The sequence below is a fragment of the Hyla sarda genome, chromosome 10 (genome assembly GCF_029499605.1).
Source record: "Hyla sarda isolate aHylSar1 chromosome 10, aHylSar1.hap1, whole genome shotgun sequence".
NCBI lineage: Eukaryota > Metazoa > Chordata > Amphibia > Anura > Hylidae > Hyla > Hyla sarda.
In genome coordinates this window covers 141151751-141173154 of record NC_079198.1, presented here as the reverse complement: position 1 = coordinate 141173154, position 21404 = coordinate 141151751, and the positions used below count along the sequence as shown (strand labels likewise).

Here is a 21404-nt window from a genome sequence, read left to right as displayed (position 1 = left end):
TGTTTTTGCACTTTCGTTTTTTCCTCCTTACCTTTTAAAAATCATAACCCTTTCAATTTTCCACCTAAAAATCCATATTATGGCTTATGTTTTGCGTCGCCAATTCTACTTTGCAGTGACATTAGTCATTTTACCCAAAAATGCACGTCGAAACGAAAAAAAAAATCATTGTGCGACAAAATCGGAAAAAAAACGCCATTTTGTAAGTTTTGGGGGCTTCCGTTTCTACGCAGTGCATATTTCGGTAAAAATTACACCTTATCATTATTCTGTAGGTCCATACGGTTATAATGATCCCCTACTTATATAGGTTTGATTTTGTCGCACTTCTGGAAAAAATCATAACTACATGCAGGAAAATTTATACGTTTAAAAATGTCATCTTCTGACCCCTATAACTTTTTTATTTTTCCACGTACGGGGCGGTATGAGGGCTCATTTTTTGCGCCATGATCTGAAGTTTTTATCAGTATGATTTTTGTTTTGATCGGACTTTTTGATCACTTTTTATTAATTTTTTAATGGTATAAAAAGTGACCAAAAATGCGCGTTTTTTTACTTTGGAATTTTTGTTGCGCGTACGCCATTGACCGTGCGGTTTAATTAATGATATATTTTTATAGTTCGGACATTTACGCACGCGGCGATACCACATATGTTTATTTTTTTTTTTTTTACACTGTTTTATTTTTTTTTATGGGAAAAGGGGGGTGATTCTAACTTTTATTAGGGAAGGAGTTAAATGACCTTTATTAACACTTTTTTTTTAACATTTTTTTTGCAGTGTTATAGGTCCCATAGGGACCTATAACACTGCACACACTGATCTCTTATACTGATCATTGTTATCCCATAGGGACCTATAACACTGCACACACTGATCTCTTATACTGATCATTGTTATCCCATAGGGACCTATAACACTGCACACACTGATCTCTTATACTGATCATTGTTATCCCATAGGGACCTATAACACTGCACACACTGATCTCCTATGCTGATCACTGGTGTGTATTAACACGCCTGTGATCAGCATTATCGGTGCTTGACTGCTCCTGCCTGGATCTCAGGCACGGAGCAGTCATTCGCCGATCGGACACCGAGGAGGCAGGTAAGGGCCCTCCCGGTGTCCTGCCAGCTGTTCGGGACGCCGCGATTTCACCGCGGCGGTCCCGAACAGCCCGACTGAGCAGCCGGGTCACTTTCGCTTTAGAAGCGGCGGTCAGCTTTGACCGCCGCTTCTAAAGGGTTAATACCGCATATTGCCGCGATCGGCGATGTGTGGTATTAGCCGCGGGTCCCGGCCGTTGATGAGCGCCGGGACCGACGCGATATGATGCGGGATCGCGGCGCGATCCCGCTTCATATCGCGGGAGCCGGCGCAGGACGTAAATATACGTCCTGCGTCGTTAAGGGGTTAAGCAAAATTGGTCACACAAAAAACAAGCCTCATATGGGTCTGTGGAAGGAAATATGAAAGAGTTATGATTTTTAAAAGGCGAGGAGGAAAAAACGAAAATGCAAAAATAAAGTTGGCTGTGTCCTTAAAGGGGTACTCCACCCCAAGATATCTTATCCTCCCATTCAAAGGATAGGGGATAAGATGTCTGATCGTGGGGGTCCTGCCACTAGGGACCCCCGCAATCTCGGCTGCTGCACCCCAGACATCCAATGCAGGGAGCGAACTTTGTCGGATAACTGGTGATACGGGGCGGAGGCTCGTAACGTCACTGTCATGCCCCGCTGGTGATGTCGCGGCCACGCCCCCTCATTGCAAGTCTATGGGAGGGGGTGTGACGGCGGTGGGACCATTGCGATCAGACATCTTATCCCCAATCCTTTGAATAGGGGATAAGATGTCTAGGGGTGGAGTACCCCTTTAAAGTGTTACTCTGGTGAAATTTTTTTTTTTTAAATCAACTGATGCCAGAAAGTTAAACAGATTTGTAAATTACTTCTATTAAAAAAAATCTTTACCCTTCCAGTACTTTTTAGCAGCTGTATACTACAGAGGAAATTCTTTTCTTTTTGAATTTCTTTTTTGTCTTCTCCACACTGTTTTCTGCTGACACCTGATGTCCGTATCAGGAACTGTTCAGAGCAGCAGACAATCCCCATAGCAAACCTATGCTGCTCTGGGCAGTTCATGACATGGACAGAGGTGTCAGCAGAGAGCACTGTGGACAAGACAAAAAAGAAATTCAAAAAGCAAATAATTTCCTCTGTTACATACAGATGCTAATAAGTACTGGAAGGTTAAAGATTTTTTAATAGAAGTAATTTACAAATCTGTTTAACTTTCTGGCACCAGGTCATAAAAAAATAAATAAATAAAGTTATAAGGGGTTATACATGGAGGACAGGAGCTTCTTCAGCATCCTGTACCGTACACGGTGTATCGGGGATACAATATGGAGTCGCACACCTGGGGTCCATAGGAGCAGCTAGTCCTGGCACAGGTAATGAGCAGTACTGCCATCTACTGCATGGAGGCGCTACTAGACAGCAAATCAGTGCATGCACCTCAATAATACGGGGTTAACCAGTGGAATGCCCAATCCCATTGGTTGGATCTCCCGACATCACTATTTCCCGACCATAATTTTCGGCTCATCCCTACTTTTGGGGACTTATGGGTAAATGTTGTCGCTCCCGTCGCTGTATTCACGCTGTACGTTCCTGACAGAGTTTTGTCAGCTCAGATAATGTCTCCTACGTCACTGGCGTCGACTCTGCCCTGGGAAAAGCCGAAGCATATCTGTCATTCCATTCTACTGTGACAAGTGGAAGCAGAGGAAGCGAGAGCCCCGGGCGCTGCCAGCCACTACTCTCCCCATCATCCTCGCACATCCCTGCAGGTGAGCAGCCGCTTCTTATGACACCGACGGTGGTTTTCATGATCAGTAACATCATTTTACACCACTGCAAAAAAAAATTACAAAACCATATTTATTAATTTATTTATTAATCTGTTATTGCTTGGAACATAAATGTTGCTGTTACGTTTTTACAATATGTCAGGTAAAGGGTTAAATATTTCCGTCTATGCCCCCTCTGCTTCATCTGTTGCCGCCCTTGAAGCTTCCTTGTCCCTGATAAATGAAGACAGCGACATGTTTTGCGGCTGCCCCCATGTGATCGTCTGTAATCATCAAAATGTGGGGGGGGGGGGAGTACGACGGGATGGGGGGTGTTGTGGGGTGAAGGAAGGGGTTCCCTCGTTTATTGTATTATGAAAAGTTCTGTAACTTTTCAAACGTATTTCTTATTTAAAAAATAAAAAAGAGCAGATTTTAAAAACAGCACCACCCCTGTCCTCAGGCTGCGTGTGGTATTGTAGCTCAGTTCCAGTGAATGGAGACAGGGGTGGCGTGTTTGGCTCTGTTTTTCATTGCAATTTAGGACATCACCATAAGCTTCTAAAACAGTGGTCTCCAGACTGTGGACCTCTAAATGTTGCAAAACTACAACTCCCAGCATGCCTAAAAAGTTCTAGGAAGTGAGGCCAAATCGTGACCTGCATCCCAGCCACCCGGAAACAGCCCAAACCTAGTGTGCAAGAGGTGTGCAGCATCTGTGGCTGCTGCAGGAACCCATTGTTGGACCCAAAATCTCTTTCTGAGAGATGTGGTTATATATTGTGGTTATATATGGTGGTGTGGTTATATATGGTGATATGTGGTTATATATGGTGATGTGGTAATATATGGTGATGTGGTAATATATGGTGATGTGGTTATATATGGTGGTGTAGTAATATATGGTGGTGTAGTAATATATGGGGGTGTGGTTATATATGGTGGTGTGGTTATATATGGTGATGTGGTTATATATGGTGGTGTAGTAATATATGGGGGTGTGGTTATATATGGTGGTGTAGTAATATATGGTGGTGTAGTAATATATGGTGATGTGGTTATATATGGTGGTGTAGTAATATATGGTGATGTGGTTATATATGGTGGTGTAGTAATATATGGTGGTGTAGTAATATATGGTGATGTGGTTATATATGGTGGTGTAGTAATATATGGGGGTGTGGTTATATATGGTGGTGTAGTAATATATGGTGATGTGGTTATATATGGTGGTGTAGTAATATATGGTGATGTGGTTATATATGGTGGTGTAGTAATATATGGTGGTGTAGTAATATATGGTGGTGTAGTAATATATGGTGATGTGGTTATATATGGTGGTGTAGTAATATATGGTGGTGTAGTAATATATGGTGATGTGGTAATATATGGTGATGTGGTAATATATGGTGGTGTAGTAATATATGGTGATGTGGTAATATATGGTGATGTGGTAATATATGGTGGTGTAGTAATATATGGTGGTGTAGTAATAATATATGGTGGTGTAGTAATATATGGTGGTGTAGTAATAATATATGGTGGTGTGGTAATATATGGGGGTGTGGTTATATATGGTGGTGTAGTAATATATGGTGGTGTAGTAATATATGGTGATGTGGTAATATATGGTGATGTGGTAATATATGGTGGTGTAGTAATATATGGTGGTGTAGTAATATATGGTGGTGTAGTAATATATGGTGGTGTGGTAATATATGGTGGTGTAGTAATATATGGGGTGTGGTTATATATGGTGGTGTAGTAATATATGGTGGTGTGGTAATATATGGTGGTGTAGTAATATATGGGGTGTGGTTATATATGGTGGTGTGGTGATATATGGTGATGTGGTTATATATGGTGATATGTGGTAATATATGGTGGTGTAGTAATATATGGAGTGTGGTTATATATGGTGGTGTGGTGATATATGGTGATATGTGGTTATATATGGTGGTATGGTTATATATGGTGGTGTGGTTATATATGGTGGTGTAGTAATATATGGTGATGTGGTTATATATGGTGGTGTGGTTATATATGGTGGTATGGTTATATATGGTGATGTGGTTATATATGGTGGTGTGGTTATATATGGTGATGTGGTAATATATGGTGATATGTGGTAATATATGTTGGTGTAGTAATATATGGGGTGTGGTTATATATGGTGGTGTGGTTATATATGGTGGTGTGGTTATATATGGTGATATGTAGTAATATATGGTGGTGTGGTTATATATGGTGATATGTAGTAATATATGGTGGTGTGGTTATATATGGTGGTGTAGTAATATATGGTGGTGTGGTTATATATGGTGGTGTGGTTATATATGGTGGTGTGGTTATATATGGTGATATGTGGTTATATATGGTGGTGTGGTTATATATGGTGATATGTAGTAATATATGGTGGTGTGGTTATATATGGTGATATGTAGTAATATGGTGGTGTGGTTATATATGGTGATATGTGGTTATATATGGTGGTGTGGTAATATATGGTGATGTGGTTATATATGGTGATATGTAGTAATATATGGTGGTGTGGTAATATATGGTGATGTGGTAATATATGGTGGTGTAGTAATATATGGGGTGTGGTTATATATGGTGATGTGGTTATTTATGGTGATATGTAGTAATATATGGTGGTGTGGTTATATATGGTGATGTGGTAATATATGGTGGTGTAGTAATATATGGGGTGTGGTTATATATGGTGATGTGGTTATTTATGGTGATATGTAGTAATATATGGTGGTGTAGTAATATATGGTGATGTGGTAATATATGGTGGTGTAGTAATATATGGGGTGTGGTTATATATGGTGATGTGGTTATTTATGGTGATATGTAGTAATATATGGTGGTGTAGTAATATATGGTGGTGTAGTAATATATGGGGTGTGGTTATATATGGTGGTGTGGTTATATATGGTGATGTGGTTATTTATGGTGATATGTAGTAATATATGGTGGTGTGGTTATATATGGTGATGTAGTTATATATGGTGGTGTAGTAATATATGGGGTGTGGTTATATATGGTGATGTGGTTATTTATGGTGATATGTAGTAATATATGGTGATGTGGTTATATATGGTGGTGTAGTAATATATGGTGATGTGGTTATATATGGTGGTGTGGTTATATATGGTGGTGTGGTTATATATGGTGATGTGGTTATATATGGTGATATGTAGTAATATATGGTGGTGTGGTTATATATGGTGATGTGGTTATATATGGTGATATGTAGTAATATATGGTGGTGTGGTTATATATGGTGGTGTGGTTATATATGGTGATGTGGTTATATATGGTGGTGTGGTTATATATGGTGATATATGGTGATATGTGGTTATATATGGTGGTGTGGTAATATATGGTGGTGTGGTTATATATGGTGGTGTGGTTATATATGGTGGTGTCGTAATATATGGTGGTGTAGTAATATATGGGGTGTAGTTATATATGGTGATGTGGTAATATATGGTGATGTGGTAATATATGGTGGTGTGGTTATATATGGTGGTGTAGTAATATATGGGGTGTAGTTATATATGGTGATGTGGTAATATATGGTGATGTGGTAATATATGGTGGTGTGGTTATATATGGTGGTGTGGTAATATATGGGGTGTAGTTATATATGGTGATGTGGTTATATATGGTGGTGTGGTGATATATGGTGATATGTGGTTATATATGGTGGTGTGGTTATATATGGTGATATATGGTGGTGTGGTTATATATGGTGATATGTAGTAATATATGGTGGTGTGGTTATATATGGTGGTGTGGTTATATATGGTGATATGTGGTTATATATGGTGGTGTGGTTATATATGGTGGTGTGGTTATATATGGTGGTGTGGTTATATATGGTGGTGTGGTTATATATGGTGATGTGGTTATATATGGTGGTGTGGTTATATATGGTGGTGTGGTTATATATGGTGATATTTGGTTATATATGGTGGTGTGGTTATATATGGTGATATATGGTGGTGTGGTTATATATGGTGATATGTAGTAATATATGGTGGTGTGGTTATATATGGTGGTGTGGTTATATATGGTGGTGTGGTTATATATGGTGGTGTGGTTATATATGGGGGGTGTGGTTATATATGGTGATGTAGTTATATATGGTGGTGTAGTAATATATGGGGTGTAGTTATATATGGTGATGTGGTTATATATGGTGATGTGGTAATATATGGGGGTATGGTTATATATGGTGGTGTGGTAATATATGGTGGTGTGGTTATATATGGTGATGTGGTAATATATGGGGGTATGGTTATATATGGTGGTGTGGTAATATATGGTGGTGTGGTTATATATGGTGATGTGGTTATATATGGGGGTGTGGTTATATATGGGGGTGTGGTTATATATGGTGATGTGGTTATATATGGGGGTGTGGTTATATATGGTGGTGTGGTTATATATGGTTATATATGGGGGTGTGGTTATATATGGTGATGTGGTTATATATGGGGGTGTGGTTATATATGGTGGTGTAGTAATATATGGGGTGTGGTTATATATGGTGGTGTGGTTATATATGGTGATGTGGTTATATATGGTGATATGTGGTTATATATGGTGATGTGGTTATATATGGGGGTGTGGTTATATATGGTGGTGTAGTAATATATGGGGTGTGGTTATATATGGTGGTGTGGTTATATATGGTGATGTGGTTATATATGGTGATATGTGGTTATATATGGTGATGTGGTTATATATGGGGGTGTGGTTATATATGGTGATGTGGTTATATATTGGGGTGTGGTTATATATGGTGATGTGGTTATATATGGTGATATGTGGTTATATATGGTGATATGTGGTTATATATGGTGATATGTGGTTATATATGGTGGTGTGGTTATATATGGGGGTGTGGTTATATATTGGGGTGTGGTTATATATGGGGGTGTGGTTATATATTGGGGTGTGGTTATATATGGGGGTGTGGTTATATATGGTGATATGTGGTAATGTATGATGGTTTAGTTAAGAGGTGGAGATAAACAGAAATAGATTAAATAAAAACTAGATATAAAATGATTAAATATCTGATATAAACGCTTCGTTATTTTGATGAACAATTCAAGCAGATCCTGTAAAACAAGTCGCAGGTTTTATCAGTTTATACAGACGCTGAACTTATATCCCAATAAAGAGGCGACACCTCGGCCCATGTAGACAGGTTCGGCATTTCACAGTATTGGATTCATACCTAAGACTAGTCTAGTGGCTGCCGTGTATTATTAACCCCCGACGCCTCCTGGGCCTTAAAGCCGAACTACAAAGTTTTGTGAACAATTGGGGAGATTTATCAAAACATGTGAAGAGGAAGAGCGGTGCAGTTTCCCATAGCAACCAATCAGAGCGCTGCTTTCATTTTTAGAGGCCTTTTTAAAAATGAAAGAAGGGATCTGATTGGTTGCTATGGGCAACGGCACTGCAATTCCTCTGCGCACAATGGCCCTCATTTACTAAGAAAATCGGGTTGTAAGTCTATGTTGCTTTCTTACCCGACGGCTTTTTTCCCTGGTATTTATTATTATGTCGCATCCTGTTTGTCGCTCGTGGGTTTTGTTGGTTTTGGTTTCCAACTCCTCTGAGTTGTCGGGAAAAAATCCACAACAATTCAACAAATTCGGGTTGGAAACCTTAATAAATACGTGGGAAAGCTCAGAAATGTCGGGTTACGCCCCTTTTTCGGGTTTGGGAGAATCCACATCGGGTCCGTCGGGAAAAAATGTCGCATCGTGTCGCAGACTGGCGCACAATGTCTGACATGTCGCAGACAAATATGCGACAAAAAAACCCGACAAAAGAGGTCGGGTTTAGAATAGTAAATGAGGGCCAATGGGGGAGATCTATCAAGACCTGTGCAAATGAAAAGGTGCCTAGTCGCCCATAGCAACCAATCAGATCGCTGCTTTCATCATTTTACAGAGAGAAAGCAGCGATCTGCACAGGTTTTGCTAAATCTCCCCCAATGGCTATAGTGCAGCACTAGTCATTATCGAAATTACACCTAATCCTCTAATATAGTATTTTGCCCTCTTAGTAAAAAAAATGTCCGCCGCGCCAATGTTATGTAGACGTGACTATATGATAATATGTATGAGCCATTACTGAGTGTCTTGTATATTTCTCCATCCCAGACATGTCCGGAGGGATATTCTCCCCTCTAGAGAATCTACATGACCTGGATAAGGCCACGTGTCACCCTCTGGCCTGTTTCCTGTGCCACGAGCAGTATGAGCACCCGTGCCTGCTGGACTGTTACCACAACTTCTGTGCCAACTGCCTCCGCGGTCGGGCCGTAGACAACCGGCTCACGTGTCCTCTGTGTGGGTAAGTGATCACGAAAGAAACGGCTTCCATTCAATACCTGCTGTTATATTTCTTATTGTGGTGGCCCAGTACGGGAGGTGTTACCCTGTACCCTTACTGTCCTGTCAGGCAGCCTCCCTTATATCTGTCCTCCATGTAAATATGTTTCTAATGTATTATACCATGTAATGTGTTCAGAAAGCATTGACATTTTAAGGCTGGGTTCCCACTACGTTTTCTCACATACGGGAGCGCATACGGCAGGGGGGAGCTAAAACCTCGCGCTCCCGTATGCCTTTCTATGCGCTCCCGTATGTACTTCATTTCAATGAGCCGACCGGAGTGAAACGTTCGGTCCGGTCGGCTCATTTTTGCGCCGTATACGCTTTTACAACCGAACCTAAAACTGTGGTTTTAGGTCCGGTGAAAATGCGCATATTGCGCAAAAATTAGCCGACCGGACCGAACGTTTCACTCCGGTCGGCTCATTGAAATGAAGTACATACGGGAGCGCACAGAAAGGCATACGGGAGCGCGAGGTTTCAGCTCCCTCCTGCCGTATGCGCTTCCGTATGGGAGAAAACGTAGTGGGAACCCAGCCTAAGACTGTTAACCATGTGACTTGTCATGTGATCATTACCCAGGAGGTACCAGTGATCAGGTGATCCCAGGGGTGACCTATAGGCTCCCTGCTGGTCTCCCCCATATAAGCCCTGGGTGGAGCTTCTCTCTCTTTCCTTACAAGTCTTTGCTGAGGTCAAGTCAAGTCCTAGAGCAGTGGTCTCCAACCTGCGGACCTCCAGCTGTTGCAAAACTACAACTCCCAGCATGTTGGCTGTCCGGGCATGTTGGGAGTTGTAGTTTTGCAACATCTGGAGGTCCGCAGGTTGAAGACCACTGTCCTAGAGGGTCGCCCTGGCATCACAAATACAAGGGGTTAATGCAATCTGCCCATAGGGTAATTCCATCTGCCCTTTGCATCACACTCTTTACCACACTATATTCCAATCAGAAGACACAGGAGACTATACATTCACTGACTGCAAGCGGAGATAGTGAAAATGGTGAATTTAATAGCTTTATCCTGTGTTGATATTATATTTTCTCATAGGCGATATACGTGCAAAATATGAATAAATGCTGGATTAGAAGGTTCCGCTTGCTGTCAGTGAACAGAATGTTATTACTATATAGAACAGTAGTCTTCAAACTGTGGACCTCAGGATGTTGCAAAACTACAACTCCCAGCATGCCCGGACAGCCGTTGACTGTCCGGGCATGCTGCGAGTTGTAGTTTTGCAATATTCGGATGGTCCTGCTGGGAGTTGTAGTTTTATAACAACTGGAGGTCCATGCTGAGAGCTCTGCAACATCTGGAGGTCCAGAGTTTGGAGATCATTTCTAAGTGGAATCCGGTGGAAAAATTGGAGTCACATTGTCATCCCCCCTGAAAAACAACAGAATGGAACTGTCCGTTCGAACAGAAGAGAAGAGAGTGCAGCTTATATCCATTATTTGGTCCGTTCGTTTATGGCCATTTGTCAAACTGAGCATGCCCAGAAGGTGGGAGAGATCCAGGAAGTGAGTGCGCTCCTTGACTAAGCCTGTTGGCGAAACACGTCAGAGGATAGAAACTGAGTGCTTCATTGAAAAGGGGTTTGTAAAGGAGTTTTCTTGTGTTTTCTGAAACATAATATGGTGCTGGGGCCAGTGAGTAAATAAAACAAAAATCCTATTATTACCTACCCCAGTCCCCCACTGGTTTCCTGCAGCTCTTGTTTGACTCTAAGGTGGCGCTGTTCCAACAAAAACATGAACTTCTGGTATTTTGCTTAAAAAACCACATTTATTAGTAAAATCGGTTTAGCAAGCCCATAACAAAGCAAGACGCGTTTTGGGTCCCTGCGTACCCTTTCTCAATTGCAGATATCTCAAGTTCATGTTTTTGTTGGAACAGCGCCACCTTGGATTTTTTTTTTCTTTTCTTTTATTTTGTTGCATCACTGGACCCAAAGCCACGGTACCCAGTCAAGCACCTATGGCCTGCAGTTCCATTGATACCCCAATAGCTGGGGTGATATGCTAAATATCAAGAGGTTCAGCAGGTGAGAGTCCATATACTAGACCCTCCCCCTTCACTGAAGCTCGCAGGATTACACGAGGCGCTGCCCTCTCTTTTTTCTTTTCTCTCTCTCCATCCTTGTTTGACTCTGACCCTGCAGTCTTCTGAGACAAGCACTTAGTGCAGGACCTGCCAGCTCAGCCAATCACTAGGCGCAGCAATGTTCCATCTCAGCCAGTGATTGGCCAAGCAAGAAGGTCCTGCTACAAGTGCTTGTCTTGGGAAGCAGAAGTTAGAACAATGAATGGAGTTGAACTGGAGCTGCAGGGGATTGGGGGTGGGTAAGTATAAGCAGTTTCCCCCCCCCCCCCCCTAGCTATGGCACCATATTACACACATATATATATATATATATATTCGTCAGGTTTTCTCTCCTTTGCGATCCACGTAAAATGAAATTTTTGGGTTCCAAGCCACAAATCTGGCGAAATAGGATTCAGGTAAATCTACCTGGGCAGAACCTTTATATGTCGGAACAGGACCACAAGTATATGGCAGGATGTTACACCCTTTGTAATATTTTGAGGGTCATTTCTTGGGACCTGGCAGAGGGCAAAACTTTATAAAAATAATTCATGGAGTATGGATTTAAAGGGGTACTCCAGCGGAAATTATTATTATTATTTTCAAATCAACTGGTGCCAGAAAGTTAGGCATCTAAATGTTAAAATCCCAGCTGCCTGTGGGTTTGGGGAAGTGATCAGTAACCACCACTGCACATTGCATAGCACTGAACAGTACAAGCAATCACAAGATTGCTTAAAATAGTCCCCTACGGGAACTTAAAAACTGTATATAAATAAAATAAAAGAAATGTAAACAAAAATAAACATATGTGGTATTTCCGAGTGTGGAAATGTGCGAACTATTAAAATATAACATTAATGAAACCGCAGGGTGAATAACGTAAGTGTAAAAAATACAAAACACCAGAATTGCTCATTTTTGGCCACTTCATATATTACATTTTTTAAATTAAAAAGTGATAAGAAAAACCCATCAAACCAGATAAGGGACCAATAAAACTACAGATCATAGTGCAAAAATGAGCCCTCATACAGCCCCATATATGGGAAAAGGAACGTTTTGTAGGGGTCAGAAAAGGTCAATCTTAAGCATTCTGATTATCTTTAAATAAAAGTATAAAATAAAACAAAACCTATATAAATGGGTATCGTTGTAATCTAGTGCACTGCGTAGAAGCAAATGCCCCACAAAATTGCAGAGTATGTTTTTCAATTTCCCCCCACAAATATTTTTGATGTCATCGCACAGTACAATGGATCATTAAGGGGTTAATATAATGGCAGGCTTGGTAGTAGGCAGCAGGGGCCCCATCCTCCTTCCCCGGACCCCATCTTGATGGCGGCACATTTTATAGATGGCCACTGTGTATATATATATATATTAGGATGCAGAGGGGGTCATGGATAGAGATGTCACCGGACCCTACAGACAGACGTCCCCTTTGTTACTCTCCTCATTCCTGACATAATGCGGCCGATCTCAGGAGCTTTAGCTCTGAACAGCTGCGGGTTGAGTGTTACTACTTTTAGCTCAGACATAATACCGCAACAAAGGCGATAAGTGGACTGTGCCGACCCTGATACCGGCGGTTATCTCATAGGCTACATTTACTTCCATGTTTATACAGTGAGGCCCTGTAGGAAACCAGATGACACATTTACTATGGGTGCAGACATTAATGGGAACCTTACTAAGAGATATGAGGGGTGCACTCTGAGATTGGAGGGGTGCTGTATGAAATTGGATGGGTGCTGTATGAGATTGGAGGGGTGCTGTATGAGATTGGAGGGGTGCTGTATGAAATTGGAGGGGTGCTGTATGAGATTGGAGGGGTCCACTCTGAGATTGGAGGGGTGCTGTATGAAATTTGAGGGGAGCTGTATGAGATTGGAGGGGTGCACTCTGAGATTGAAGGGGTGTTGTATGAGATTGGAGGGGTGCTGTATGAAATTGGAGAGGTGCTGTATGAGATTGGAGGGGTCCACTATTAGATTGAAGGGGTGCTGTATGAAATTCGAGGGGTGCTGTATGAGATTGGAGGGGTGCACTCTGAGATTGGAGGGGTGCTGTATGAGATTGGAGGGGTGCTATATGAAATTGGAGGGGTGCTGTATGAGATTGGAGGGGTGCACTCTGAGATTGGAGGGGTGCTGTATGAAATTGGAGGGGTGCTGTATGAGATTGGAGGGGTGCTGTATGAGATTGGAGGGGTGCTGTATGAGATTGAAGGGGTACTGTATGAGATTGAAGGGGTGCACTCTGAGATTGAAGGGGTACTGTATGAGATTGGAGGGGTGCTGTATGAAATTGGAGGGGTGCTGTATGAGATTGGAGGGGTGCACTCTGAGATTGGAGGGGTGCTGTATGAGATTGGAGGGGTGCACTCTGAGATTGAAGGGGTGCTGTATGAGATTGGAGGGGTGCTGTATGAGATTGAAGGGGTACTGTATGAGATTGGAGGGGTGCTGTATGAAATTGGAGGGGTGCACTCTGAGATTGGAGGGGTGCTGTATGAAATTGGAGGGGTGCACTCTGAGATTGGAGGGGTGTTGTATGAGATTGGAGGGGTGCTGTATGAAATTGGAGGGGTGCTGTATGAGATTGGAGGGGTGCACTCTGAGATTGGAGGGGTGCTGTATGAAATTGGAGGGGTGCTGTATGAGATTGGAGGGGTGCACTCTGAGATTGGAGGGGTGCTGTATGAGATTGGAGGGGTGCTGTATGAAATTGGAGGGGTGCTGTATGAGATTGAAGGGGTGCACTCTGAGATTGAAGGGGTGCTGTATGAGATTGGAGGGGTGCTGTATGAGATTGAAGGGGTACTGTATGAGATTGGAGGGGTGCTGTATGAAATTGGAGGGGTGCACTCTGAGATTGGAGGGGTGCTGTATGAAATTGGAGGGGTGCTGTATGAGATTGGAGGGGTGCACTCTGAGATTGGAGGGGTGCTGTATGAGATTGGAGGAGTGCACTCTGAGATTGGGGGGTGCACTCTGAGATTGGAGGGGTGCTGTATGAAATTGGAGGGGTGCACTCTGAGATTGGAGGGGTGCTGTATGAAATTGGAGGGGTGCTGTATGAGATTGGAAGGGTGCACTCTGAGATTGGAGGGGTGCTGTATGAGATTGGAGGAGTGCACTCTGAGATTGGGGGGTGCACTCTGAGATCGGAGGGGTGATTGAAGGGGTGCTGTATGAGATTGGAGGGGTGCTGTATGAGATTAGAGTGGTGCAATCTGAGATTGGAAGGGTGCATTCTGAGATTAGAGGGGTGCATTCTGAGATTGGAGGGGTGCATTCTGAGATTAGAGGGGCGCATTCTGAGATTGGAGGGGTGAATTCTGAGATTGGGGGGGGGGGTGCACTCTGAAATCATTGCCTTAGGCAAGAGAAGGACTTTATGCAGATTTCTACCTAAACTAACATTCATCTATGGTTTCTAACATGAATATACTTTGGGGGACATTTCCTAATCTAGTCTATTCTGGGCACGCTTATAGACCAGCGTATGTGGTCGTCTCCTGTCTATAGGTCTCACAGCCCTTAATAAATTCTGTGCTCAGACTTCAGGGTCTACAGCTTAAACTGCATTTAGACCTGCTCCAACATGGTCTGACATTTCAGCGTATTTTGGGCAGATGCGACTTGTCGCACAAAAGTCACACTTGATAAATTCAGCACCAATGCATTTTCCAATGCATTTCCGTCTAAAATAGACTTGCATGCATCATGTTCTAAAAATCCTCTACAACAAAAGTCGCAGAAAAGTCGCACATATTTAGACTGCGACTTTCTGTGCGAAAAATTTAGACAGGAAAAACCAGTCTAAATCCTTTGATAAATTTCCCCCTTTATGTTTGTGCAGGCACCAGTCTATAGTGAAAGGAAACAATGCGCTGCCCCCGGTGGACAGATTATTGAAGTTCCTCGTGGACAGCTCAGCCGACACTGGAGAGATCGTACAATGTGCTAACTGTGACCTGGAGAGCAAGAGGCAGGTATGAGAGAAACAAGATGATCAATCAAACTTAGGTCCTCCTGTAATAACATGACCTGTGCATTAAAGGGGCACCCCAATGTCAGGTGAAAAAAAATTAAAATACTGCAGAAGCTTATAGCATTGCTCACCTGTCTGCCCCTTGTTTTGGGGGTCTAAGTCTGCCTGGTTGAGCAATTGCTGAGTACTACAATTCCCAGAATGCTTTCCCTTCACTCTACGTCGTCACAGTCCTTCCACCTGCCTACTCCTCTCCCACAACACTCCTGTCAGTTCCCTGCCCAAAGCTGATTGTCACGATGCCGGCTGGCAGGTAGTGGATCCTCTGTGCCAGAGAGGGATTGGCGTGGACCGTGCTAGAGGATCGGTTCTAAGTCACTACTGGTTTTCACCAGAGCCCGCCGCAAAGCGGGATGGTCTTGCTGCGGCGGTAGTGACCAGGTCGTATCCCCTAGCAACGGCTCTACCTCTCTGGCTGCTGAAGATAGGCGCGGTACAAGGGAGTAGACAGAAGCAAGGTCGGACGTAGCAGAAGGTCGGGGCAGGCAGCAAGGATCGTAGTCAGGGGCAACGGCAGGAGGTCTGGAACACAGGCTAGGAACACACAAGGAAACGCTTTCACTGGCACTAAGGCAACAAGATCCGGCGAGGGAGTGAAGGGGAAGTGAGGTGATATAGGGAAGTGCACAGGTGTAAACACTAATTGGGACTACTGCGCCAATCAGCGGCGCAGTGGCCCTTTAAATCGCAAAGACCCGGCGCGCGCGCGCCCTAGGGAGCGGGGCCGCGCGCGCCGGGACAGAACTGACGGAGAGCGAGTCAGGTACGGGAGCCGGGGTGCGCATCGCGAGCGGGCGCTACCCGCATCGCGAATCGCATCCCGGCCAGAGGCGGTATCGCAGCGCCCCGGGTCCGTGGAACCGACCGGAGCGCTGCAGTGAGAGGAGTGTGGCGAGCGCTCCGGGGAGGAGCGGGGACCCGGAGCGCTCGGCGTAACAGTACCCCCCCCCTTGGGTCTCCCCCTCTTCTTGGAGCCTGAGAACCTGAGGACCAGACTTTTGTCCAGGATATTGTCCTCAGGTTCCCAGGACCTCTCTTCTGGACCACAACCCTCCCAATCCACTAAAAAGAAGGTTTTCCCTCTGACCTTTTTAGATGCTAAAATTTCTTTGACGGAGAAGATGTCCGAGGAGCCGGAGACAGGAGTGGGGGGAACGGATTTGGAAGAGAAACGGTTAATGATAAGTGGTTTAAGAAGAGAAACATGAAAGGCATTAGGAATACGAAGAGAAGGAGGAAGAAGAAGTTTGTAAGAGACAGGATTAATCTGGCGCAAAATCTTGAAAGGACCAAGATAGCGTGGTCCCAACTTATAGCTAGGGACACGGAAGCGGACATATTTGGCGGAGAGCCATACCTTGTCTCCAGGGGAAAAAATGGGAGGAGCTCTTCTTTTCTTATCCGCGAATCTCTTCATGCGTGAAGAAGCCTGTAAGAGAGAATTTTGGGTCTCTCTCCATATGATGGAAAGATCACGAGAAATTTCATCCACAGCGGGCAGACCAGAGGGCAAGGGGGTAGGGAGGGGGGGAAGAGGGTGACGGCCGTACACCACGAAAAACGGGGATTTGGAGGAAGATTCAGAGATTCTGAAATTATACGAGAATTCGGCCCAAGGTAGAAGATCTGCCCAGTCATCCTGGCGGGAGGAAACAAAATGTCGTAAATAGTCACCCAAGATCTGGTTAATTCTCTCTACTTGTCCATTGGATTGAGGATGGTATGCAGAAGAAAAATTTAATTTAATCTTGAGTTGTTTACAGAGAGCCCTCCAGAATTTAGACACAAATTGGACGCCTCTATCCGAGACGATCTGCGTAGGCAACCCGTGAAGACGAAAAATGTGTACAAAAAATTGTTTAGCCAACTGAGGCGCTGAAGGAAGACCAGGAAGAGGGATGAAATGTGCCATTTTGGAGAATCGATCAACGACCACCCAAATAACAGTGTTGCCATGGGATGGGGGTAAGTCAGTAATAAAATCCATACCAATCAGAGACCAAGGTTGTTCGGGAACAGGCAGAGGAAGAAGAAAACCAGCGGGCTTCTGGCGAGGAGTCTTATCCCGGGCACAGATAGTGCAGGCTCGCACAAAGTCCACCACATCAGTCTCTAGAGTCGGCCACCAATAGAAGCGAGAGATGAGTTGCACAGATTTCTTGATGCCCGCATGACCTGCGAGATGGGAGGAGTGACCCCATTTGAGGATTCCGAGGCGTTGGCGTGGAGAAACAAAGGTCTTTCCTGGAGGAGTTTGCCTGATGGAGGCTGGAGAAGTGGAAATCAGGCAGTCAGGAGGAATGATGTGTTGAGGAGAGAGTTCAATTTCAGAAGCATCTGAGGAACGAGAGAGAGCATCGGCCCTAATGTTCTTATCAGCAGGCCGAAAGTGAATTTCAAAATTAAATCGGGCAAAGAACAGAGACCACCTGGCCTGACGAGGATTCAGCCGTTGGGCAGACTCGAGGTATGAGAGGTTCTTGTGATCGGTGTAAATAATAACTGGAAATCTTGATCCCTCCAGCAGATGCCTCCATTCCTCAAGTGCTAATTTAATGGCTAGAAGCTCTCGATCCCCGATGGAGTAGTTCCTCTCCGCCGGAGAGAAGGTCCTAGAAAAAAAACCACAAGTAACAGCATGCCCGGAAGAGTTTTTTTGTAGAAGGACAGCTCCAGCTCCCACTGAGGAGGCATCAACCTCCAATAGGAAGGGTTTAGATGGGTCAGGTCTGGAGAGCACGGGAGCCGAAGAGAAGGCAGACTTGAGTCGTTTAAAGGCGTCTTCCGCTTGAGGAGGCCAAGACTTGGGATCGGCATTTTTTTTGGTTAAAGCCACAATAGGAGCCACAATGGTAGAAAAATGTGGAATAAATTGCCTGTAATAATTGGCGAACCCCAAAAAACGTTGGATGGCACGGAGTCCGGAGGGGCGTGGCCAATCTAAGACGGCAGAGAGTTTATCTGGATCCATTTGTAGTCCCTGGCCAGAGACCAAGTATCCTAGAAAAGGAAGAGATTGGCATTCAAACAGACATTTCTCAATTTTAGCATAGAGTTGATTGTCACGAAGTCTCTGAAGAACCATACGGACATGCTGGCGGTGTTCTTCTAGATTGGCCGAAAAAATTAGGATATCATCAAGATATACAACAACACAGGAGTATAACAGATCACGAAAAATTTCATTAACAAAGTCTTGGAAGACAGCAGGGGCGTTGCACAGGCCAAAGGGCATGACCAGATACTCAAAGTGTCCATCTCTGGTGTTAAATGCTGTTTTCCACTCATCCCCCTCTCTGATGCGGATGAGGTTATAGGCGCCTCTTAAGTCCAATTTAGTAAAGATGTGGGCACCTTGGAGGCGATCAAAGAGTTCAGAGATGAGGGGTAAGGGGTAGCGGTTCTTAACCGTGATTTTATTAAGTCCGCGGTAGTCAATGCAAGGACGTAGAGAGCCATCTTTTTTGGACACAAAGAAAAATCCGGCTCCGGCAGGAGAGGAGGATTTACGGATAAAGCCCTTTTTTAGATTCTCCTGGACGTATTCAGACATGGCAAGAGTCTCTGGGGCAGAGAGAGGATAAATTCTGCCCCGGGGTGGAGTAGTGCCCGGGAGGAGGTCGATAGGACAATCATAAGGCCTGTGAGGAGGTAGAGTCTCCGCTTGTTTTTTGCAGAAAACATCCGCGAAGTCCATATAGGCCTTAGGGAGACCGGTTACTGGAGGAAGCACAGAGTTACGGCAAGGGTTACTGGGAACCGGTTTTAGACAGTCCTTGGAACAAGAGGGCCCCCAACTCTTGATCTCCCCAGTGGACCAATCCAGGGTTGGGGAATGAAGTTGAAGCCAGGGAAGTCCAAGGAGAATTTCCGAGGTGCAATTGGGGAGGACCAAAAGTTCAATCCTCTCGTGATGAGATCCGATGCTCATTAGAAGGGGCTCCGTGCGGAAACGTATGGAACAGTCCAATCTTTCATTGTTTATACAATTGATGTAAAGGGGTCTGGTGAGACTGGTCACTGGGATGTTGAACCTGTTGACGAGAGAGGCCAAAATAAAATTTCCTGCAGATCCAGAGTCCAAGAAGGCCACAGAAGAGAAGGAGAAGGCAGAGGCAGACATCCGCACAGGCACAGTAAGACGTGGAGAAGCAGAGTGGACATCAAGGATTGTCTCACCTTTGTGCGGAGTCAGGGTACGTCTTTCCAGGCGGGGAGGGCGGATAGGACAATCCCTCAGGAAGTGTTCGGTACTAGCACAGTACAGGCAGAGGTTCTCCATGCGGCGTCGTGTCCTCTCTTGAGATGTCAGGCGAGACCGGTCGACCTGCATAGCCTCCACGGCGGGAGGCACAGGAACAGATTGCAGGGAACCAGAGGAGAGAGGAGCCGAGGAGAAGAAACGCCTCGTGCGAACAGAGTCCATATCTTGGCGGAGCTCCTGACGCCTTTCGGAAAAACGCATGTCAATGCGAGTGGCTAGGTGAATAAGTTCATGAAGATTAGCAGGCATTTCTCGTGCGGCCAGAACATCTTTAATGTTGCTGGATAGGCCTTTTTTAAAGGTCGCGCAGAGGGCCTCATTGTTCCAGGATAATTCAGAAGCAAGAGTACGGAATTGTACGGCATACTCGCCAACGGAAGAATTACCCTGGACCAGGTTCAACAGGGCAGTCTCAGCAGAAGAGGCTCGGGCAGGTTCCTCAAAGACACTTCGAATTTCCGAGAAGAAGGAGTGTACAGAGGCAGTGACGGGGTCATTGCGGTCCCAGAGCGGTGTGGCCCAAGCCAGGGCTTTTCCAGACAGCAGGCTGACTACGAAAGCCACCTTAGACCTTTCAGTGGGGAACTGGTCCGACATCATCTCCAAGTGTAATGAACATTGGGAAAGGAAGCCACGGCAAAGCTTAGAGTCCCCATCAAATTTATCCGGCAAGGATAGTCGTAGTCCAGAAGCGGCCACTCGCTGCGGAGGAGGTACAGGAGCTGGCGGAGGAGATGGTTGCTGGAGCTGTGGTAGTAACTGTTGTAGCATAACAGTCAGTTGAGACAGCTGTTGGCCTTGTTGCGCAATCTGTTGTGACTGCTGGGCGACCACCGTGGTGAAGTCAGCGACAACTGGCAGAGGAACTTCAGCGGGATCCATGGCCGGATCTACTGTCACGATGCCGGCTGGCAGGTAGTGGATCCTCTGTGCCAGAGAGGGATTGGCGTGGACCGTGCTAGAGGATCGGTTCTAAGTCACTACTGGTTTTCACCAGAGCCCGCCGCAAAGCGGGATGGTCTTGCTGCGGCGGTAGTGACCAGGTCGTATCCCCTAGCAACGGCTCTACCTCTCTGGCTGCTGAAGATAGGCGCGGTACAAGGGAGTAGACAGAAGCAAGGTCGGACGTAGCAGAAGGTCGGGGCAGGCAGCAAGGATCGTAGTCAGGGGCAACGGCAGGAGGTCTGGAACACAGGCTAGGAACACACAAGGAAACGCTTTCACTGGCACTAAGGCAACAAGATCCGGCGAGGGAGTGAAGGGGAAGTGAGGTGATATAGGGAAGTGCACAGGTGTAAACACTAATTGGGACTACTGCGCCAATCAGCGGCGCAGTGGCCCTTTAAATCGCAAAGACCCGGCGCGCGCGCGCCCTAGGGAGCGGGGCCGCGCGCGCCGGGACAGAACTGACGGAGAGCGAGTCAGGTACGGGAGCCGGGGTGCGCATCGCGAGCGGGCGCTACCCGCATCGCGAATCGCATCCCGGCCAGAGGCGGTATCGCAGCGCCCCGGGTCCGTGGAACCGACCGGAGCGCTGCAGTGAGAGGAGTGTGGCGAGCGCTCCGGGGAGGAGCGGGGACCCGGAGCGCTCGGCGTAACACTGATGCAGAACATCACATTTCAGTGCAGACTAAAACACAATCAGTGGGGTTGCAGCACCTGTTGTATTCATTCCCTAACTGCTCCTCTGCCTGTGGTATTGTCC

At 45.2% G+C, this 21404-nt stretch overlaps 1 protein-coding gene across 7 annotated transcripts in view; it reads left to right on the top strand.

Moving 5' to 3' along the window:
• The window catches only part of RNF207 (ring finger protein 207), a 92926-nt gene that overhangs the window by 3012 nt on the left and 68510 nt on the right, over positions 1-21404 (top strand). For 2 of the 7 annotated variants that reach the window (XM_056542954.1, XM_056542952.1), the window contains exons 3-5: positions 2701-2861; positions 9059-9251; positions 15244-15376. In XM_056542954.1, the coding sequence (XP_056398929.1) occupies positions 9061-9251; positions 15244-15376 (324 nt within the window). In that variant the 5' untranslated portion in view covers positions 2701-2861; positions 9059-9060. Of the gene's footprint in view, positions 1-2700; positions 2862-8375; positions 8397-8800; positions 8870-9058; positions 9252-15243; positions 15377-21404 lie in introns of those variants that run through there. The other 5 variants (XM_056542951.1, XM_056542953.1, XM_056542956.1 and 2 more) reach the window with 4 other exon arrangements.